Genomic DNA, 20,860 nt, shown 5'->3' with positions numbered 1-20,860 from the left:
TGCCCTAAGTCCTGTGTGTGTGTGTGTGTGTGGGGGGTGTGTGGCAGGGAAATGGTGTCCTGAACTCCTGGAAATTTGGGGAAAAGGGGCTGTGGGCCTGGACTCCTGAGTCTGAGAGGGGTGGGTCTTGGGGTCCCAGGCTTCTAGATCTGGGGGCCTGAACTCCTGGCTTTTGTTCTGGGGATCCAGCACTTGGATTTTGAAATCGGATGAGCTTGGGGCCAGTACTCCTGAGGCTTAGGGAGGAAGTTGAGTAGTAAGGCTGTTTTTCCAGACATCTGACATCGCTTCCCCTTCCTGGCTCTCTGGGGCCACAGGCATGGAAAGATGGAGAGCCTGGGGTCCCAGGAGCATCCAGAGAAGGAAAACAGCCAAAGTGGAGGGTGGATGGTTTGTGCTAATTAAAGGTCCTAGCAACTGACAGTTCTACACCCTGGCCCCAAAGGACACCATCTGGTGAGGGCCCTTATGACAGAACCCCTAGCTCTGCATCCAGTCTATTCCCCAGGAGGTGGGAGGAGGGAGTTGGGAGAGGAAATGTAGGTGGAGGGCAAGGAGACAATAATGGGATAGAAGAAGAAAGAGCATCAAGGATGGAGCTCAGGCCAGATGCCTCATCTTGTTCCTGGAGGAGGACCATATGGGGTGTGTGTGTGTGTGTGTGTGTGTGTGTGTGTGTGTGTGTCATGGGGTGAGAGAGAAAACGAGCAGTTCCAATTCCTGCAGGAGATAAGCAGGCAGAGAAGAAGCTTATCCTATGTGAGCGTGTTTGAGCACACTGGGGTGGGGAGGGCAGGCCAACTAGCATATGGTTATGAAATTTAAAGATGTGACAATCAGGAGGACTCAAAGATGGAGAAATAAATAAAAGAAAGAGGTGTAGTCAAAGGATGACTGAGAACAAATATTTATTGAGCTCCTGGTGTGTATGAGAGAATATGGGGTGGAAGGGAGAGACAGAGATGAGAACAGAAACAGAAACAGAAAGACAGCAAAACAGAGACACATAGAAGCATATGTAGAGAGAGACAGTGATATTTTTAAATATTGACTGAGAGGTAACTGTCTAATGGGGCAGGGGAGAGATAAAGACACCGAGACAGAGAGGAGAGTCTCAAAGAGATGGAGAAAGACAGAAAAATAAATCGAGATGGATAAAGGGAGGGAGAGAGACAGACACAGAAGAGATGGGAGAGACAGAAAGAAGCCACATGAACTAGAACTCACGAGGCCCTTGACAAAAGGTTCCCACGCTGGGCTCAATGCTATACCCACACTTTGTGCTGGTGGTCTTGGGCCCTACCTTTCACTCTTACCCACCCTGACTGCCCTGCCCCCTGCACACTTATACCTTAGACACTTGTACACACTCATACACTATGCATATGCTTTCACAGATCACAATTCACTCTCTTCTTCCCCATACTCACACGCATGCTCACATGCACTTCACACACACGTGCACACAGATATCTGCACTCTCCCAGCCTCTCACACACACTTTTGCACACTCTTTAGTGGACATTCGTGATGTCACTGAGGGGGCAATGTCTACTCAGCAAGCAAGGAGCATGCCAAGGTCATTGTACCAGGGCAGGGAAGAGGTGGGGAAGCCTATCCCCACACCAGGCCCAGGTTTCTGCTCCCCATGCTGAGCTGGGTCTGACCTGCATCCTCTTATCCCTGGCCCAAGCCAGGCCCTTGGGGTCATGGGGGCTGGGGAGGCACGGAGGAATATGCCTGGCATGTGCTGACAGGGGATTTCATTCTCCAGCTGAGCCGGGAGGAGCCTGCTGGGCAGAGGCCTGGAGCTGGTGACTCCAGAGGGTGCCTGGGGGAGGTAACAGTGCAAGGACAAGATCAGGCTGGGTCCCAGAACAAGGCACATCTCTGCCCATTGACCTCATTGGCTTCATCGCTCTCCTTGGCTGGTGGAGCCTGCTGGAATCTGAGCAGCGGGTCTTTCCTGAGGGGCTGTGAGTGGTGAGAGGAAAACAGAGAGGAGGGTAGCAGGAGAGAAGAAAGAGAAATAAAGACTGATGGTGAGGGAGATAGAAACTCAGAGAGAAACAGCGTAAGCCTTAGGGAGAGAGAGAGAGAGAGAGAGAGAGAGAAGAGGAGGGAGAGTGGAGGAGACTTAGAGCAGGGAGAGAGAAAGGCAGAAGGGGAGAGGGATAGAAAGGAAGAGAGAAAGAGAAGGAGGGAGGGAAAGAGGGAGAGAGGGAGGGAGGGAGGGAGGAAGGGACTGACTCATGGGAAGAGATAAAAACAAAGAAAGAGAAGGTGACAGATGGAAAAAGAGAGACAAAGAGAAAAGCAAGAGACAGAGACACAGGGAGAGGGACCCAGAGAAAGCCAGAGGCAGACGCAGGAGGCAGGCAGTAGGCGCTTCGGGAGCCACAGGCGGAGGACCTAGGATGGCCCCGAGGATCCCCATCCAGGCTCCCCTTCTCCTCATGGGGCTACTGACCACAGGTGAGTGGAATCCTGGCCTTGTGACCCAGCGTTAAGAGGCCCTTATTTCCCACCGACATTCTCCCGACAGACCCTCTGCCCTCTCCTGCTGACTTTCCTGTGTCCCCAGGCCTGGCCCAGTTGCAGATCCCTGCCTCTCCCACACGAGGTTTCTGGGCTCTGCCCCAAAACACAACGGTGGTGGAGGGGGCTGCTGCTGAGCTGCGGTGTGGGGTCAGTGCCCCTGGCAGTGCGGTGCAATGGGCCAAAGATGGACTACTCCTAGGCCCTGATTCTAGGATCCCCGGCTTCCCGCGGTACCACCTGGAAGGGGACCCTACTAGAGGTAAGGGATCAAAGCCTGAGACCCTGCAGCAGAGGCTGACCACGGCCCTGACCTTGGATCCCATCTGCAGGCGAATACCACCTGCATATTGAAGCATGTGACCTCAGTGACGACGCAGAGTATGAGTGCCAGGTCGGCCGCTCAGAGACAGACCCTGAGCTTGTGTCTCCCAGAGTGATCCTCTCTGTTCTGGGTATGGGTGAGAGAACCCCTAGGACCTATGAGTCTGAACTTCCGGCGCTTTCTTACCCCAGAGCCCAGGAGTCCAAACCCCCAACCTCTCCTTCCTCAGATCCAAGGTGCAGAACTCATTTCATGAGCAATGAGATTCAAAGCCCAAATCCTCATATCCTTCTCTGTGGTGGCGGCTTACCCCAGACTCTTTCTCATCAGTGCCCCCCAAGGTGCTTCAGCTGACTCCAGAGGCAGGGAGCACAGTCACGTGGGTAGCTGGGCAGGAATACGAGGTCAGCTGTGTGTCTGGGGATGCAAAGCCAGCACCTGACATCACCTTCCTCCAGAGTGAGTGTGGGTGAACTGCTGGGGGCATTGTGTGACCTACCACTGGAGTGGGGAGAGAGTGTGTCCCAGAAAATATGACATTCCTGAGATGGGGACACAGGCTTGGGGAGATATTGAGGCCAGTGTGGGACTTGGTGGATGGGAGGGGGCATCCAAGGAAAGGCACCAAGGAGATTACAGGACTGCTGATCTGGGACTCAGGGAAGAGGCTGCGGCTCCAGACAGAGATATGGATGTCATCAATGGTGCAAAAATGAGAAGCTGAGGTAATGGGGGTGGGGGTGATACACCCAGCGAGGAGGGGAAGAGAGGGGAAAGACTCAGGACCAATCCCTGAGGACTCCGGGATTCAGGGAGGACTGAATGTGTGTGTGGAGGGAGCAGAGTTAGTGCTTTTTCTCCAGAACCAGAGAGAGGGGGCAGTATACCCATCCTGATGACTTCCAGGCCATGCTCCAGGATCTACCTTGGGGGGAACCTGGCACCCTGATTGCCCTCTTGTTGCCCCCAGGTGGACAAATAATTTCCGACATCTCTACTAACATGAATGAGGGGTCCCAGGAGAAACTCTTCACCACAGAGGCCACAGCCAGGTATGGGAGCTGGGATGCCCCACCCTCAGCCTGACCTCCAAATTTCTCCATGAAAAAACCCCACGCCCTAGGAATTCAAGCACGGAAACTTGGGTCAAGTATGAACATCTGGGACCCAGTTCTTCACCCTGATACTACAAAACTTCTTCATGGGAACCCCAGTTCTAGAGTATCAAGTATCAAGTATCAAGCACCAAGATTTTGGCTATGTGTGGGTCTCTTAGAACCGAATTCTCACTGCTGACCCCCCAAATCTCTTCCATGGAACTTCAGTTCCTAGAGGGAATTAGCATGGAGACTTATACCAGGCAGGGGTGGGGACCTTTTCATCTTGATTCCCCAAATTTCAGATGATGGCTCTGACTCTAGAACCCTAACTTCCCACCCAGGGTAACACCCCAGAGCTCGGATAACGGGCAGTTACTGGTCTGCGAGGGGTCCAGCCCAGCTTTGGACACCCCTATCAAGGTCTCGATCACCATGAATGTTCTGTGTAAGTGGGGAACTGGATTAGCTGTGGGCACTGGGAACAGAGAGCAAGAATTGGGGATCTTGGGGAGCATAGGGATTATAAAAATTCTGGCTCTCAAAAAGAAACATGGGGGTTCAGAAGCAGATTGTGGAGCCTGGAAAGGATGGATGGGTTTCCCAGGCTCGTTGAGTGACAACTGCTCCCCAGTCCCCCCAGGATCCCCTGTGATTGAGTGGCCAGGCCTGGAGGAGGGACATGTGCGGGCAGGGCAGAGCTTGGAGCTCTTGTGCACGGCCCATGGAGGGAATCCGCTAGCCACACTGCAGTGGCTAAAGGTGAGGGCAGAGGCAGGTAGGGGGGTGGGGAGGAGGGCGGGGGCCAGGAGCTGGCCCTGAGCTGGCCTAGGCCTATCCTTGTCTCCAGAATGGCCAGCCCTTGTCCACAGTGTGGGGCACAGAGCATGCTCAGGCGGTTGCCCGCAGTACGCTAGTGATGATCGTGCGGCCGGAAGACCATGGGGCGAGGCTCAGCTGTGAGGCCCACAACAGTGTATCTAAAGGGACCCAGGAACGTGGGGTCACTCTGCAAGTCACCTGTGAGTCCTGGTGTGCAGCTGCCGAGCTGGCAGTTTGTGCCCCAGAGAACCATTTGTTTGTGCCCCTAAATCATGCTTGTCTGATGCCAAAGACCTCATCATCTGTCCCCAGATCCCTGTCTGTCTGGGCTGGTCTGTGAGGCATCCAGCCCAGCTTCATGTCTCTCCTCTGCCCATCATCCCTGTAGTTCCCCCCAGTGCCATTACCATCCTGGGATCTGCTTTCCAGTCTGAGAACAAGAACGTGACTCTCTCGTGCATCACCAAGTCCAGTCGCCCACGGGTCCTGCTGCGATGGTGGTTGGGCTTGCGGCAACTGCTGCCCACAGAGGAGACAGTCATAGATGTGAGGCGGGGGCCAGGTTCTTGGGTCTGAGGGAGGAAAGAGTTGAGGGCCTGACACTTGGATCTCAGAGAAGAGGTGTCTGGCAGCCTGGACACTTTGGTCCTTGGGGAGCATGACCTGGGGCCCAGGTTTCCTGGGTCTGACAGAGGAGGGGGTGGAGATGTTTCATGTGTCCCTGTTGGGATCTGGGGTGGACTCAGGTCTCTGGTATCATGGATGAGGGTGCCTTCGTCTCCAGTCTGAAGCTCTTTCCTGCCAGGGCCTTCATGGTGGACACATCTCCATGTCCAACCTGACGTTCCTGGTGCGACGGGAGGACAATGGCCTGACCCTCACCTGTGAGGCCTTTAGTGAGGCCTTCACCAAGGAAACCTTTAAAAAGTCACTCACCCTGAACGTGAAATGTGAGCCCCTACCTTCATTCCAGGGGTGCTCCTTGCTTTAGAGACCCCACCCTCAGGCCCCTGCCCAAAGAGAAAAGCCACTCTTTCTGGCTCTCCCCATAGATCCAGCCCAGAAGCTGTGGATTGAGGGGCCCCCAGAAGGACAGCGCCTCCGGGCTGGGACCCGAGTGAGGCTGGTGTGTTTGGCCATTGGAGGCAACCCAGACCCCTCCCTCACCTGGTACAAGGTGGGTGCCAAGCAAGGGCTGTGGGGTGGCCAGGAATGGGGGGGAAGGATGAAGCCCTGTTTTTCTTCCAAAGTCTTGAGAAAGCTTGGAAAAACCTGAATTTCTTGAAAATTAGTGGAGATTTTGAGTTTTGGCAAGGAACTGGAAAAGACACAAATGCCATAATAATTAAATGAATCCTAGGAAAATTCTGAGAGTTCTGGGAACTCAGTGAGAATTCTAGCTTAAAAGGAGGAATTCTAGAGCAGGATTGGGAATTCTAAAGAAAAGGCAATTAATTTTGCTAAAATTAAAGAAAATTCTGGTGAAATCTCAGAATTCAGGTGAAATGGCAGGGATTTTAGAGAAAGACTAAGAATTCCAGGAACAAAGACAATGATGAGCAAAGGCTAAAAATTTGGGGAAAGACGTAATTCCACAGAATGTTGAAAATCCATTAATTAATATTAAGTTGAATTCTTGGGATCTGGGGATAAGTAAATGAAATTCCGGTAAAATTAAAAGAAATTCTGACAGAATTCTGGGAAGATCCTGGGAAGTTAGGGAGTAAGAGGAAATTCTGAGGGGACGACTAGAAATTATAGGAATGAAATGGAATTCCATTTAATTGGATAGAATTCTGGGGACATGTCAAGACTCTGGGTTACACAAAGGATTCTAGTAAAAAACGAGGATAATAACAGAATATTGGGGAGGGGTTCAGAAATCTGTGGAAAGACAATGGAATTAAAGGAGTGATCGAAGGAAATCTTTGGGGAAAGTGGGAATTTCAAGAAAAAGAACTAAGGATGAAAAAAAATGATGGCATTCTGGGAAAGGCTTGGAAATTCTAAGGGAATTTCCTGGAGTATGGTCTTTGGTAAATGTAGCTGGAATGGATTTTGAGGAATGGGGCAGGAACAATTGCAGGCCTCCCGGAGAGCAAAAGGGGCGGGGTTGAGGTGAGGCGAGGGACGGGAGGCGGGATCAGACAGCAAAACTGCGTGGCTCAGAGGGTCCAGGTTAGGCGAAAGAGATTCTGGGTTGGGGGTGATCAATTCCAGACCCTATTCCTCTGCCCTAGCCCGGTACCTGTAGAAGAGAGAGCCTTTCCCTCATCACACAAAGGTCAGGTTGGCAGCTAACCCAATGGGGGCGTCTGACCTGGGTGGGCGAGGTGGCAGGGCTACCTTGCTGTCCTCCAGTCAGTCTCTGCCTTTAGGACTCGCGCACAGTGACCGAACCACGGCCACCGCAGGAGCCGCGGCGGGTGCAGCTGGGAAGTGTGGAGAAGTCGGGGAGCACCTTCTCCCGTGAGCTGGTGCTGGTCACGGGTCCGTCTGACAACCAGGCCAAGTTCACATGCAAGGCGGGCCAGCTCAGCGCGTCCACGAGACTTGTGGTGCAGTGTGAGGGCACGCACGACCGGGTTGGGTGGGAGGGCTTGGCGGCGGCGGGGAACTGAGACAGAGCCGGCTGGGGAAACAGTGGATGCCACAGAGCCAGGACTCGCTCAGGACCGGTTAAGGGAAGCGGAGTTGGGCCGGGACTCGGGTTAAGGAGGGGCGGAAGTAGGCCGGGCTCCTCTTGACCTCTGCGCCTCGCTCCTCCGACCTGTTCTCCAAGTTCCCCCAACTAATGTGACGATCCTGGCCAACGCATCAGCGCTGCGCCCCGGGGATGCCTTAAACTTGACGTGCGTCAGCATTAGCAGCAACCCTCCAGTTAACTTGTCCTGGGACAAGGAGGGAGAGAGGTGAGAGTGCGAGTGGCCGCGTCCCTCCCTGGTTCTGGCCACCCTCCCTTACCTTCCGAGTCCTGCGCCTGCCCTACCTGTTGTCCTGCCCAGTACCCAGCCCACCTCTAGCTCGACTCCCACTCTCTCTAGCCCTGACCTGATCCACCCATCCCCTGCCGCGTCTACAGGCTGGAAGACATGGCCGCACTGCCCCGGAATGCCCCATTCAAAGGCTCTGCCGCTGCCCGGAGCGTCCTTCTGAGAATGTCATCCCGCGACCACGGCCACCGCGTGACCTGCCGCGCCCACAGCACTGAGCTGCAGGAAACCGTGAGCGCCTTCTACCGCCTCAACGTGCTGTGTACGTGCACCAGCTTGGAACCCCTCTTGATTTCCTCCTGACCCTATACCACTTGATTCTTCACCTTGACACTGTCCTTTACTTCCATCCTAAACCTTAAAACTTTCCTGACCTTTATCTTGACCCTGACCTTCCACCAACCCCTATCCTGCCCAAACCCCATCTTGCCTTTGTCCTCTATGGCAACCTCTGACCATGACCCCCATCCTAAACCCTCTTCATCCTTAAACCTGACTCTACCCTTTTTCTAAATTGGATCCTAACCTCTATCCTGAACCTAACCCCCAAACTCAGTTCTGAACTTAATTGTTACTTGGTCCACAACCTCAAATCCAGTCACAACCCCGACTCTAACCCTTTATACCTGTACCTGATCTCAAATCCATCCCGGACCCCAACCTTAACAACAATCTTGACTCCTGGCGGGGACCCCTCCGCAGACCCTCCAGAGTTCCTGGGGGAGCAGGTGCTTGTGGTGACTGCGGTGGAGCAGGGTGAAGCACTGCTGCCCGTGTCGGTGTCTGCTAACCCGGCCCCGGAGGCCTTCAACTGGACCTTCCGGGGCTACCGCCTCAGCCCAGGTGCACAGAATGGGCATGGAGAGGGGTGCAGGTCTTCAGAAAGCGAGGGTCTGGCAGGCCCCTCACCCTGACCTTCCTCAGCTGGCGGCCCCAGGCATCGCATCCTGTCTGGTGGAGCGCTGAAGCTGTGGAATGTGACCCGCGCTGATGATGGCCTCTATCAGCTGCACTGCCAGAACTCAGAGGGCACCGCTGAAGCTCTAGTGCGGCTGGATGTACACTGTGAGCCCCTCATCACCCTAGGGAAACTAGGCAGTTCTGGTTGCCCCACCCATCATGGAAACCACACCCACCCAGGGAACCTTGCCCATTGTGGAGTCTCTTTGTTGTGGAAGCTCCTCCCACTCAGGGATAGTCATCTCACTCTGGGAGCCCCAACTGTGTTTGAACGACACCCACTTTGGCTACACTGCCTACTAGAGAGATCCTAAGTGGAATCTGCCCAGACAGGGGACCCACTGAAATGGGAATTACCCCCCATCAAACCCACTGTGGAAGCCCCACCTCCACACAATTCTGTAAATCCACTGGACTTACTCTTGTCACTACAGAGGCACAGTAGAGGGTGGGGGACAACCTCACTAACCTTGAATACTACTCCAAGTGCTCCACATAAAAGGGTACACTCATATGTCACACTCATAACTTTCCTGGACACCTCTGAGATACCTTTCCCACCTGAGACCCTCTCCCACCATGCCCTATCTGGGCCCAAATGCCTTCCCCAAGCCCCTGCCTCCTCCAGATGCTCCCATCATCCGAGCTCTCCAGGATCCCACTGAGGTGAATATTGGAGGGTCTGTGGACATAGTCTGCACTGTTGATGCCAATCCCATCCTTCCGGAGATGTTCAGCTGGGAGAGACTGGTGAGGATCCAACCTTTGGTAAACGGAGATGGGGCTGGGAGATGTGGTTTCTTGACTGTGAGTTCCTTGGGAGGAGGGGTCACATCTATATGACTCTGTATAACTATATATACTTAATAGAACATGCTCCAAGAATTAACTGTTGAATGGCAGATAAATGAATGGATGAGTGGATAGATAACCAGGTGAGGAGTAGGCAGGTGGATGGGTATATGGAATGATAAGTAAATGGGTGGATGGATGGATGAGTGAATGGAATTGCTGATGGATAAAGGAACAAGTGAATGAATGGATAAATGGATAAATAGATGAGTGACTAGATGATTAAATGAGAGAAATGAGTATAAATAAATAGATTAGATTAGAAAATAGATGGATGGATAGATATACAATCAGTGTAAAGATGCCTGTTGAAATATGATGAATGGATGGATGGGTGAATGGATGGATGGATGGAGAGATGGAGAGATGGAGAGATGGATAAATAGATAGCTGGATAAATCAATGATGCCTGTGCTTATAAGTGTGTGCATGTATGAATGAATACATGGGGTAGATGGGTGGAGAGATACAAGGGTGAGTAGTTGGATAGAGAGAAGGAAGACAAAGTTTGGATGAATAAATGGGTGAATGGATGAATGTATGGAAGGAGAGATAGACTGATGGATGGATAAGTGGATGAATCAATGGATAGGTGGATGGTTAAATAGATGAACAGATAGGTGAATAAATGGCTCCACACATGAATGGTTGGATAAATGCATGGATGGATGAATGGATAACAGGGGGAATTTTCCCTTTGCTAGCTCTGTAAAGGGTGATGGTGGCTGGGAGAATGGGCTACAGAAGGCACCCAGTTTGAGGAGTAATTGAGCTGGGGCAAGACTGGGGGGCCATCTCCCTGAGCCTTGGGCCTCCAGGGAGAAGAGGAGGAAGACCAGAGCCTAGATGACATGGAGAAGATGTCAAAGGGATCCACAGGGCGACTGCGGATTCACAATGCCAACCTGGCTCAGGCTGGTGCTTACCAGTGCATCGTGGACAATGGGGTGGCACCTCCAGCCCGAGGGTTGGTCCGTCTTGTCGTCAGATGTGAGTTATAACCAAACCCCTGACTTCAAGGCCTGCCACTAAATCCACAACTCTAATGTTCTCCCATGTGCCTCATGTTGACCCCCAACCCCTTCTAGTTGCCCCCAAGGTGGAACATCCCACTCCCCTAAGTAAGGTGGCTGCAGCTGGAGACAGCACCAGTTCTGCCACTCTTCATTGTCGTGCCCGAGGTGTCCCCAACATCATCTTCACGTGGTCTAAAAACGGGGTCCCTCTGGATCTCCAGGATCCTAGGTGAGCCCAGGCCCAACCAAGTAGCACCCCAGCACCAACTCTGGTCCCCCATCCCTAGTCACCCTCCCTGAATTCATGCCATACCTCCTCTCCAGGTACACGGAGCACACATACCACCAGGGTGGAGTCCACAGCAGTCTCTTGACGATTGCCAATGTTTCTGCAGCCCAGGATTATGCCCTCTTCACATGCACAGCCACCAACCCCCTTGGCTCGGACCACACCAACATTCAACTCGTCAGCATCAGTATGGTGGGAGGAGACTGTGAGGGTGTTGGGAGGGTGCTCCCTGGGTCAGTCCTCAAGTCTGCAGTTGTCCCCAGACAGGCAGTCTTCCTGAAACCTGAGAAGTGTTTATAAATAAGAATGGAGTTTTTGCCTGACCTGAAAATCCTAATGGAGACTGGGTCTGCAGGGGAACCCACAACAAAGAAAAAAAAGGAGGGGGGACTTATTGGCCCAAGTTACTCAAAAGTAGATTTTCAGGAGTCACTGGATCTAGTTCAGCTGTCATCAAGAACTCTCCGTCTAGCAGGTCTGCTTTTCTCTGTGTTGGCTTTATTCTAAGGCTCCTCATAGTGGATTGTTAGATTTCCTAGAGGAAAGAGAATTTTTGCTCTTTCTAACAGTGGTATAAAAGTACTAGAATTAAAATTCACTGGCTCTTAGCCCTGAACCAATTATGTAGTCAGGGGGAGGTGACACTCTGGTTGTCCAGGCTGGGTCACATGTCCATCCTATAAGGAGTAGAGTCACTTTCATCAGAAACATGTGGCCTGAGAGTGTGGGAGAGTTTTTCTTCAAAGGACATTCAAGGTTTGGTAACAAGAAAGAATGAGGGGAATGGATGTAAGATAAGCACAAAAAATTCCATTACAAGGAACATATATGTTGCACAGTCGATCCTTATTATTTGTGGACTCTTTTTTTTTTAAGATTTTATTGGTGAATTGGAGAAGGGGAACAGTGTTGGGGAATTGGGGAAGGGGAACAGCCAAGTTGTTGTCCTTCAATCTTAGTTGTGGAGGGTGCAGCTAGCTCAGCTCCCAAGTCCAGTCACCATTCGGCCGCTCAGCTCAAGGTGCCGTGTTCAATCTTAGTTACGGGTGGGTGTAGCCCACCGTCCTATGCGGGAGTCGAACCGGCCACCTTATTGTTAGGAGCACGTGCTCTCATCAGCTGAGCCATCCTGCCACCTGTTGGCAGCTCAGAGACAGCTCAGCTCAGGCGCAGCTCACTGGCCCATGTGGGAATTGAACCAGCGACCCTGTTGCTCAGAGCTCGCACTCTTAGCTAACTGAGCCACTCGGCTGGCCCCTATTTGTGGACTCTTTATTTGCAAATTTGTCTACTTGCTAAAATTTATTTGTAACCCCCAAATCAATATTCAATTGCTTTTGCAGTCATTCAGGGACATGTACAGAATGGGTGAAAAATCTGAGTCACCAGGGGTAGAACAAAGCCACATTCTGTCTTCTTGTTTTAGCTCTCATACGTAAATGCATGTCCTTTTCGAGGTCTGTTCAGTGCCACATTTTTTGTGTGTGTGTGTTTTTTTTTTAGTGGCTTTGCTATTTAAAATGACCCCTAAGCATAGAGCTGAAGTGTTGTCCGGGTGTTCCTAAGTGCAAGAAGGCTGTGCTGTGCCTTATGGAGAAAATCCTTCTGTTGGAAAAGCTTCATTCAGGCATGAGTTATAGTACTGCTGACTATGAGTTCAATGTTAGTGAGTCAACAGGATATATTAAATAAGGCGTCTTTAGATAGAAACACACATAAAACAAGATCAAGTAGCGATTGTTTGATAAAAGTGCTGTGACCGCAGGCTTGTAGGAACCTAACCCTGCATTTCCCCTAAGAAGCAATGTTTTGGTATTTGCTAATTTGGTGTTCACAATGACTTTATAGAACATAACCACCACGAATAATGAGAATTGACTGTATATTTAAAATCATTCTTAGGAAAAATCTGAAAGGAATCTTCCAGAATCCTTTTGTATCCTCTGACTGCTTTCCCCATCCTTTTCCTTAAAGGCCGCCCTGATCCTCCATCAGGATTAAAGGTCATGAGCGTGACCCCATATTCAGTGGGGCTGGAGTGGAAGCCTGGATTTGATGGGGGCTTGCCACAAAAGTTCCAAATCAGGTGTGTCCCTGTTAAGGCAAGAAGGGGTGGTAGCCAACAGGGCTGGGGACACCCCCTCCCTGAATGACTGCCCTCTCTCTCATGCAGGTATGAAGCTCTGGGGACCCCAGGGTTCCTCTACATCGATGTCCTACCGTCCCAGGCCACCACCTTCACACTGACTGGGCTGCAGCCTTCTACTCGATACAGGGTCTGGCTACTGGCCAGCAATGCCCTGGGGGACAGCGGACTAGCTGACAAGGGATCCCAGATCTCTTTCACCACCCCAGGTGGGAAGGGACAGTCCTGGGCGGGTTGCAGAGTTCCTGAGAGAGGGCTTAAAGTGTGGTATAGTGAAGTCAGTACTATTATTCACCTTTTACAAATGAAGAGACTGAGGCCCAGAGAGGTTAAGGAAATTGTCGAAGTCCACACAGCTGGAAGGAGGTAGAGATGAGATTGAAACTCAGTCAGATGGACTCCAGAGACTAGTTTTTAGTCACTAAATTATACTGTCAGAATACGATTAATGGCACATGGGAAATTAGAAGAATTTGAATTGAATGAACATGAAAACATATAAAAATTGTGGGGTGCAGCTAAAGCAGTGCTTAGCAGGAAATTTATAGCATTAAGTGTTCATGTTAGATTTTTAAAAAGAAAGGCCTCAAATTGACACTGTAAGTTTCCATCTTAAGAAACTAGAAAAAGAAGAGCAAATTAAACCCAAGTAAACAGGAGGAAGGAAATAATAACGGTAAGAGCAGAAATTGGTGAACTCCAAAGCAGAAAAACAATAGAGAAAAATCAACGACACCGAAATCTTCTTCTTTGAAAAGATCAGTAACATTTATAAAGTTAATCAAAACAAAAACAAAACAAAACAAAAAAGAAACCCAGAAAACTAAGTTAACCAGTATCAGGAAAGAAAGAAGGGACATTGTCTTAAGGGGATAATAAGGAAATATTATGAACACCTTTACGTTAATAAATTCAGCAACTTTGATGCAATGGACAAATGCTCTGAATATGACTAATAAGAACATGTTGCCCCTGACAGGCCCTGTGGTATAGTGGTTAATCGCACAGACAAACCTGGGTTCTAGTTCCTGCTCTGCCAAGTAGGGACTTGTGAGACCTTAAGCAAGTTACTTAACCTCTTTGAGCCTCAATTTTTAAAAATAAGGTGTGCCTTAGTTTCTGAACGTAAGGTCTATCTCAGACAATTGTGAGCATGAAATGATTTAATATATCTAAAGTGTTTAGAAAAGGGCCCTATACAACGTAAGTGCTATGTAAAGGCTAATTTTTAGAAAATGCGCCCTGCTCACCTTTTGTTCATTTTGCTCCAAGAATGCACCCTCTTTCTGTCTTGTCTTTTCTGACAGAGCAGCCTTTTACCCCAGGAAAGTAAGGATCCTTTTCCATCTCTATAATCTTCCCTTCTCCCTTCCCCCACACTCCAGTCTTCCCTTTAAGTACTAAAGCAGAAAGTACTACATTCACCTCCCTTGCTCTGGAACTTATACCTCTATTAACAGAGCTTGAGAGCCCAGTGTCCTTTTTGGTTTACCTGAAAAAATGACAATTCAGGTTAAAAGGAACTTGAACACCATAAAGCGTTCATAAATAATTAATAATAATAATAATAATAATAATAATAATTATTATTATTATAGGCATTAGAATGGCTATTAATAGCATTGCCATTTTTATAAGCAATTTCCAACTCTTTTTGAAATGTTCCTAAGAAGTGGGAAGTCATAAACCAATTCCCATGAGTCTCACAATGGGATGAAAAGTTTAATAGGAGACTGAGAAATATTTAAGGCTTATACCAGATTCTTGATGTTAATTCCCAAACTTTTTATCCAAACCCAGGTCTAGATCAGCCTACTGGAGAACCCGACTACCAGCTGCCCACAGAGCAGCCTGAAGGCAAGTCTTCAATCTCTTGTAAAACTCTCTCTCCCCTGAGAACAGAACTTTCTGATCTCTAACCCTGCTCCCTCTGCCTTATGGACACAGCCCCTTAAGATTTTGCTCTGTGGCTGTAGGCCCTCACCTATTTCCTTAGTTCTTCCTCTCGCCTGGATGTGATAAATTTTCTCTCTCCCTAATTCAGTTTAATTCTGAAAGAATTAGCTGATTTCATGCCCGTGCAGAGCCTGTATCGTTGGCATTTGCTGCATAACAAGCCGCCCTAAACATGGGCACTTATAACAATTAACATTATTTCTCATGATTTTATAAGTGGCTGAACAGTTCTGGTCTAGGCCACTGTCAGCTGGCAGCTCAGCTGGGACTGGTTGGTCCAGGATGGCCTCCTCTTCACATATCTGACAATCTGGCTATTGGTTGGGACAACAGAGATAGCTGGACCACATGTCTCTCCTTGTCTCGTTCACATGGAGGTGGTTATGGTAGGCCCAATAGCAGCAAGAGAAGGCAAGCTCCAACTTACAAACACCTTTAAGCATCTGAGTATGTCACATTTGCTATTGTCTCAGTGGCTGAAGCAAGTGACGTGGCTCAACTCAGAGTCAGTGTAGAAGAGACTACTCAAGAGTATGAATACAGGAAGAAAAGTAGCACCATTTTGCAAACAATCCCTTACAGAACCTGAGAAGGAGGTTGCAAATGACAGAAATTCAGCTGTTATTGGCAATAAAAGGAATTGCTTGGCTCACAAAATTAAAAACTCCAAGCCTGGCTAGATTCAGGTGCTCACAAAATTCACCAAGGATCTAATTCTTACTCTCTCTCAACTTTGCCTTCATCTCTGATGGCTTCCTTCTCAGGTTCTTTCATCAAGGGTATAAAGACGTTTCACATACACCTCCAGCTTTCGTTCCACTTCTTAGCAGCCTGTGGAGGTGTGTCCAAAATGTTCTGGCAAAAATCTACCTTGGGTCAAATGCTGGTCCCTGAACCAATCACTGGGGAAAGAGATGGGTGCTGTTATTGGTCAGGCTGAGCCGTGTTACCTCCATGGAGTCCCGCAGAGCCATACAGACTGAGAGCAGGGGAGTGGCTATTTCCTCAAAGGAAAATGAGTGCTGTTAGCAGAAGATGGGGAATGGATGCTGAGCAGATGTGTACTCAGAGGGACTTAGTCTTGTCCTCCGGGATATGGCAGAAGAGTCTGATATTGTCTGGGATGCAAGTTTGTACAAAGAGGAAGTCATTTGAGATGGAGTTAGAAGGATGAATGGGAGTTAAGAAAAGACACTTAAGGACAGACACTGGACTATTCCAAGGCTTAGGGGTGTGCGCTTGCCTCAGTGATTCTGGAAACAGCATGGATAGTTTGTGTGGCTGGAGGGTCCAATACTAGGGTCTATGGTTGGTGGGCAAGGCTGGAGACATTGGAAGGGGCCAGATCACAGAAGGTCTTGAGTGTCCAGCTAAGGAGCTGAAGCTGCTGCCTGAGTCTCTATACGGGGCTCTTGCCAAGCCAGGACCCTCTGCTAGTGGCTTGACTTGAGAAAGGAGCCACCAGACCTGGGGTGGCAAGAATTGGAAGCCCCTGTCCATCTGCTTCCTTGAACTTGGAGAAGGGGCTTTACTTGGTCAGGGACGGGCTTTCTCAGAGAACTCTGCTCCAGGCCTAGAGCCAGTTGTGGACTCACTGAGGGTGGTACTTTCTGCCCTCAGGCTCCTCAGAGCTGCTCCTGCTCCCTGTGCTGCTTGCTGTTGGGGGTCTTCTGCTGCTTTCTAATGCCGCCTGTGTTGGGGCATTCCTTTGGCAGAGGAGACTGAAACGTCTTGCTGAGGGTGAGGAGACACTTGCCCTGCTGGGATGGAGGCCCAAGGATGATGGCAAACTCTGGGGTTGCGGCATATTGAAGGTTTCCCGGGGCCAGGTGGGCTTGAGGGGGGTGTCACTGACCCCTTTTTTCCTACTTCCCTCAGGCATCTCGGAGAAGACAGAGGCGGGGTAAGTGGGGCTATTTTTCTGTAAGAAAGGCTCTGAGGGAGGAGGTTTGGAGGTGACAGGTCTCAGAGAGTCAACACCCAACTGCCCTCCATACCACCATCCTGGAAGGTCGGAGGAGGACCAAATCAGGAATCAATACGAGGAGAGCCAGTGGTCTGGAGACCGGGACACTCGAAGCTCCACGGTGAGTGGGGGTGCTCCTGACAGCCCCTCTGACAGGGAACTGAGAGTGACTAAAATTCTGCTATTAGCTTCAGGTTAATCATTGCCCTTTCCAGGAATTAGGGAGTCAGAGGTTGGAAAATGCTTTATCTGTTTTTTTTTGGGGGGATGGGTGTTGACAGGTTAGCACAACAGATGTAGAGCCATATTATCACTCTATGAAGGACTTCAGCCCCCAGCTGCCACCAATGCTGGAGGAGGTGTCTTATCCCCGAGGTGAGTTATGACCACATCAGAACTCCCCCGACTCATAGATACTCCTGACAGCTAAACTGGGTGCTTTGATCACTCTTTCTTTCCACTCCAGGTTTCACAGGTCTTGAAGAAGAGGATATGGCCTTTCCTGGGCACCTATATGATGAAGTGGAAAGACTGTACACCCCGTCTGGGGCCTGGGGGCCCCTCTATGATGAAGTACAGATGGTAAGGAGAATTTGTATCAGCAGAAGTCTTTCCTGGCTAGTGCCAAAACTCCACATCCTCCTGCTTGTATAAGTCAGGGTAAGCTAGCTGATTAATAACAAACAGGCCTGGCCGTAACCTAATGACTTAAAGACAGTCTATTTCTTTCTCACATAGCAGTCAGAAGTGAGTTTATTACACAAGGTCTTTCCATTGTGGGCCTGTGCCATCCCCTAGCATATCATCCAAGTTTGTATGGATGGGCCATTTCACTGGGGGTCTCAACCAGTGGGAGAGGGGAAAAGAATGTGATGGAAGCACAACCCTGCCTTATGGCCTGGGCCCAGAAATTGTACACTCTACTCATTCCCCTGCTGAGAACATTGTCACATGGCCACATCTAATTGCAAAAGAGCCTGAGAAATGTAGCCTATCTTGGCAGCTATATGCCTCATTATAGTTCTATTACTGTGGGAGAAAGAAAGTATGCATTTTGTGGGATAGTTAGCCATCTCCACTACACTGGCGAATCAGAGAAATATAGAAAAATAATGTTTTGGCCCAGTCAATTGAAAAGTCAAGGCATAGAATTGTCTTCAAACCTACTCAGTTGGACCCAGAATTTACTCCCTAAGGATGTCCCCAGAAAATCCAGGTTTGTATCCTATTAGATTAGAAAGCTTCAAAGAAAGAGAATGCCCCTTCCAAAAGCACCAAAGCCCCGTTGCTGACACTTATTGGTCTAGCTTGGGTCGCTTTTTAATCACTGAACCACCGAGGCAGGGCATGGAATATGCTAACTGGACAGGCCTGGATCAGGGTCCACCCATGGCATCAATAGCAGTGGCCAGCTCCACTCAATCCACTGGACTGAAACTAGGAGTGGGACAGAGAGCCCAGAGAGAAGTGAACATGGTGGCCAGGCAGGCAAAAACGTCAGTAAGGCACTTTGACCATCAACTGACCCCATCGACTGCCCAACAGTAAGGCAAGTGGGGTAGAACTCTTGACTTTTGGGGTGGCCTTGGCTAATGCTGACACCTATGAGCCATGGATTTCCCTCTGTAACAGGGCATTGTTCTCCCTACCAGGGTAGAAATAAGTAGCCTAAAATGCTGTCCACGGTGCTGAAACAAATGTGCCCTCTAAAGCACAGGTGCAGGCTGCATGCTTTTTCTGTAAGGGACTAGAAAATAAACATTTTGAGCTTTGCAGGACATATTGTCCTCAAAACTACTCAGCTCTGCTGTTGTCGTGTAAAAGCAGCCATAGACAATACAGAGAAAAGCAAGTGTGGCTAAGTTCCAATAAAACTTTTTTTTGGACACTGAAATTTGAATTTCATATATCATAAATATTATTCTTTTTTGGATATGTTTCCCAGCAATTAAAAAATGTAAAACTGTTCTTAGCTCTTGGACAGTACAAAAATAGGCAGCAGGCCATATGTGGCCCATGGGCAAATCTGCTCTAAAGTTTGCTGAGCTGCAACAACCATTTTCTCCTAATCTTAGAACAAAGCACATCTCTAGTAAACACTACCCTACATGGTCTTTTTAATTTTTTCTTTTGATGAATAAATGTTTTAGAAATTCATAGGACTAACAGAATCATGACTCGTATTCCAAAATTCCCATAGCTGATATAGTGGGTTTTTAAAAGTTTCATATTTCTGACATGTAAATTATTTGTCTGTCTGGAAATCATGAGATATCTTGGACTTATTTTAAAATAATCCAGTTAGTGGGGGTAAGGGATGAGAATATAGAGATATAGATAAATCAAGATTGGCCAAATGTTGATATTGAAGCTAGGTGATGGGTCTATGGGAGTGCAGGAGAAGAGTTCGTTATAATCACTCTCTTTTTTGTATATGTTGGAATTTTTCCATGATTATAAGGTATAACTTTTTTTTCTGGGAAGTTGAGATATGTGTATCCTCCAGAGCTTCAATGATGACCCACAGGGCATCTCTCTATTGTTCTAACTACATCTTTGCTTGTCAGGGCCCCTATGACCTCCGCTGGCCTGAGGACAAGTATGAGGATTCAAGAGGAATCTATGATCAAGTGGCAGGAGATTTGGGCCCTGCGGAACCTGATTCTCTACCCTTTGAGCTGAGGGGACATCTGGTGTGAGAGGTTTCTCAACACCTTTTTGTACACTGCAGGACATAATATTCCAGTAGTCCTTTTCATTTCAGCCTGGGCTGAGCTTGATAAGTGTGCTCCATAAGACACAAATAGGGCTTTTTCAGGAGAGGGCGTGAAGGAGTGTGTATAAATGACAAAAGATGATTCAAGCTAATATTAAAGTATAAACAAGGCACCTCCTGAGGTTAGCTTTAAAAACTAAACTTCTTCAAAGGGACACAGTGAATTGCAAAAGACATCTCAATAATGAAAAGTTATTCTGAAGATTTTTTATGCTTTTTAAAGTAAAATTTTCAGAAGTGGGAAAAGACATATTAAAAGCTCAGTTCATTTTGAGTTTAACTACATCTGAAATAGCTAATAATAAGTGAAATTTTTGAATTTTTATTATGTCCTACTTGTTTTACTATTTTTCACGGTTTCTAAAACATGATGTATAAACTATGACACAGATGTAAACATAAATAGACTCTATAGAAAATAAAATAGACTATCAAGGCAAGCTAAACACAAAAGAATACAAACTTTATGATTTCACTGATAGAAATTCTTAAGTAGACAAAATTAACTGGTGACAGACAGGGCCACGAGAAGGGAATTGACTGCAAAAGGGCATGGGGAAATCTTGGGGGGTGGGTGATGGAAATGTTCTGTATTATAATTTTGGTGGTGGTTACATCAGTGTATAGATTTGTCAAAGATCACTGAACTGTACACTTAAGATGAGTTCATTTTATGATACATGAATTACACCTCAACAAAGGTGACTTTAAAAACAGCCTCCAGGGCCAGTCGAGTGGTGCGTTGGTTAAGAGCTGGGTTGGGACGCCAGCTCTGAGCAGCAGGACCCAGGTTCTGATCCCACATTAGGGCCAGTGACACTGCCCTCTACAGCTAAGATGGTGAACAACAGCTCAACCTGGAGCTGGGCTGCTGTGAGTCTCTGGCAATGGTGTAGGCTGCAGTGAGGCTGCAGTGGGCTGCCGTAAAGCTACTGTGAGTGTCTGGCAGCTGGCGTGAGCAGTCGGCAGCCGGTGTGAGCTGCCAAGAGCCGCTATGAGCGGCCATCCAGAGGCCGGCGACGATTTGCTTCACCCTGGGAAGAGCGCAGTGATAATACCAACATGGGCCAGTGAAGCGACGTACTCCACAACTAGACTGAAGAACAAAAGGACAATAACTTGTC

The 20,860-nt window shown here is 48.8% G+C and overlaps 1 protein-coding gene across 1 annotated transcript; it reads left to right on the top strand.

The window, feature by feature from the left end:
* Positions 1 to 2,324: 2,324 nt before the first annotated feature.
* Positions 2,325 to 20,533, top strand: NPHS1 (NPHS1 adhesion molecule, nephrin). The gene is made up of 29 exons (XM_019624806.1): positions 2,325 to 2,475; positions 2,585 to 2,800; positions 2,871 to 2,993; positions 3,194 to 3,322; positions 3,834 to 3,915; positions 4,305 to 4,408; positions 4,595 to 4,722; positions 4,811 to 4,982; positions 5,171 to 5,328; positions 5,588 to 5,732; positions 5,835 to 5,959; positions 7,161 to 7,347; positions 7,565 to 7,694; positions 7,865 to 8,037; positions 8,478 to 8,618; positions 8,700 to 8,840; positions 9,364 to 9,485; positions 10,406 to 10,577; positions 10,676 to 10,832; positions 10,928 to 11,079; positions 12,867 to 12,978; positions 13,066 to 13,247; positions 14,839 to 14,895; positions 16,615 to 16,734; positions 16,873 to 16,897; positions 17,006 to 17,081; positions 17,242 to 17,335; positions 17,427 to 17,542; positions 19,528 to 20,533. Exons 1-29 carry the CDS (start codon positions 2,418 to 2,420, stop codon positions 19,657 to 19,659), a joined length of 3,729 nt encoding a protein of 1,242 aa, XP_019480351.1. The 5' UTR covers positions 2,325 to 2,417; the 3' UTR covers positions 19,660 to 20,533.
* The last annotated feature ends 327 nt before the right edge of the window (positions 20,534 to 20,860 follow it).

Source organism: Hipposideros armiger, unplaced genomic scaffold (genome assembly GCF_001890085.2).
Source record: "Hipposideros armiger isolate ML-2016 unplaced genomic scaffold, ASM189008v1 scaffold_609, whole genome shotgun sequence".
NCBI classification, from domain to species: domain Eukaryota; kingdom Metazoa; phylum Chordata; class Mammalia; order Chiroptera; family Hipposideridae; genus Hipposideros; species Hipposideros armiger.
The sequence above is the reverse complement of the archived record's forward strand: the minus strand, read 5'-3'. Positions and strand labels throughout refer to the sequence as shown.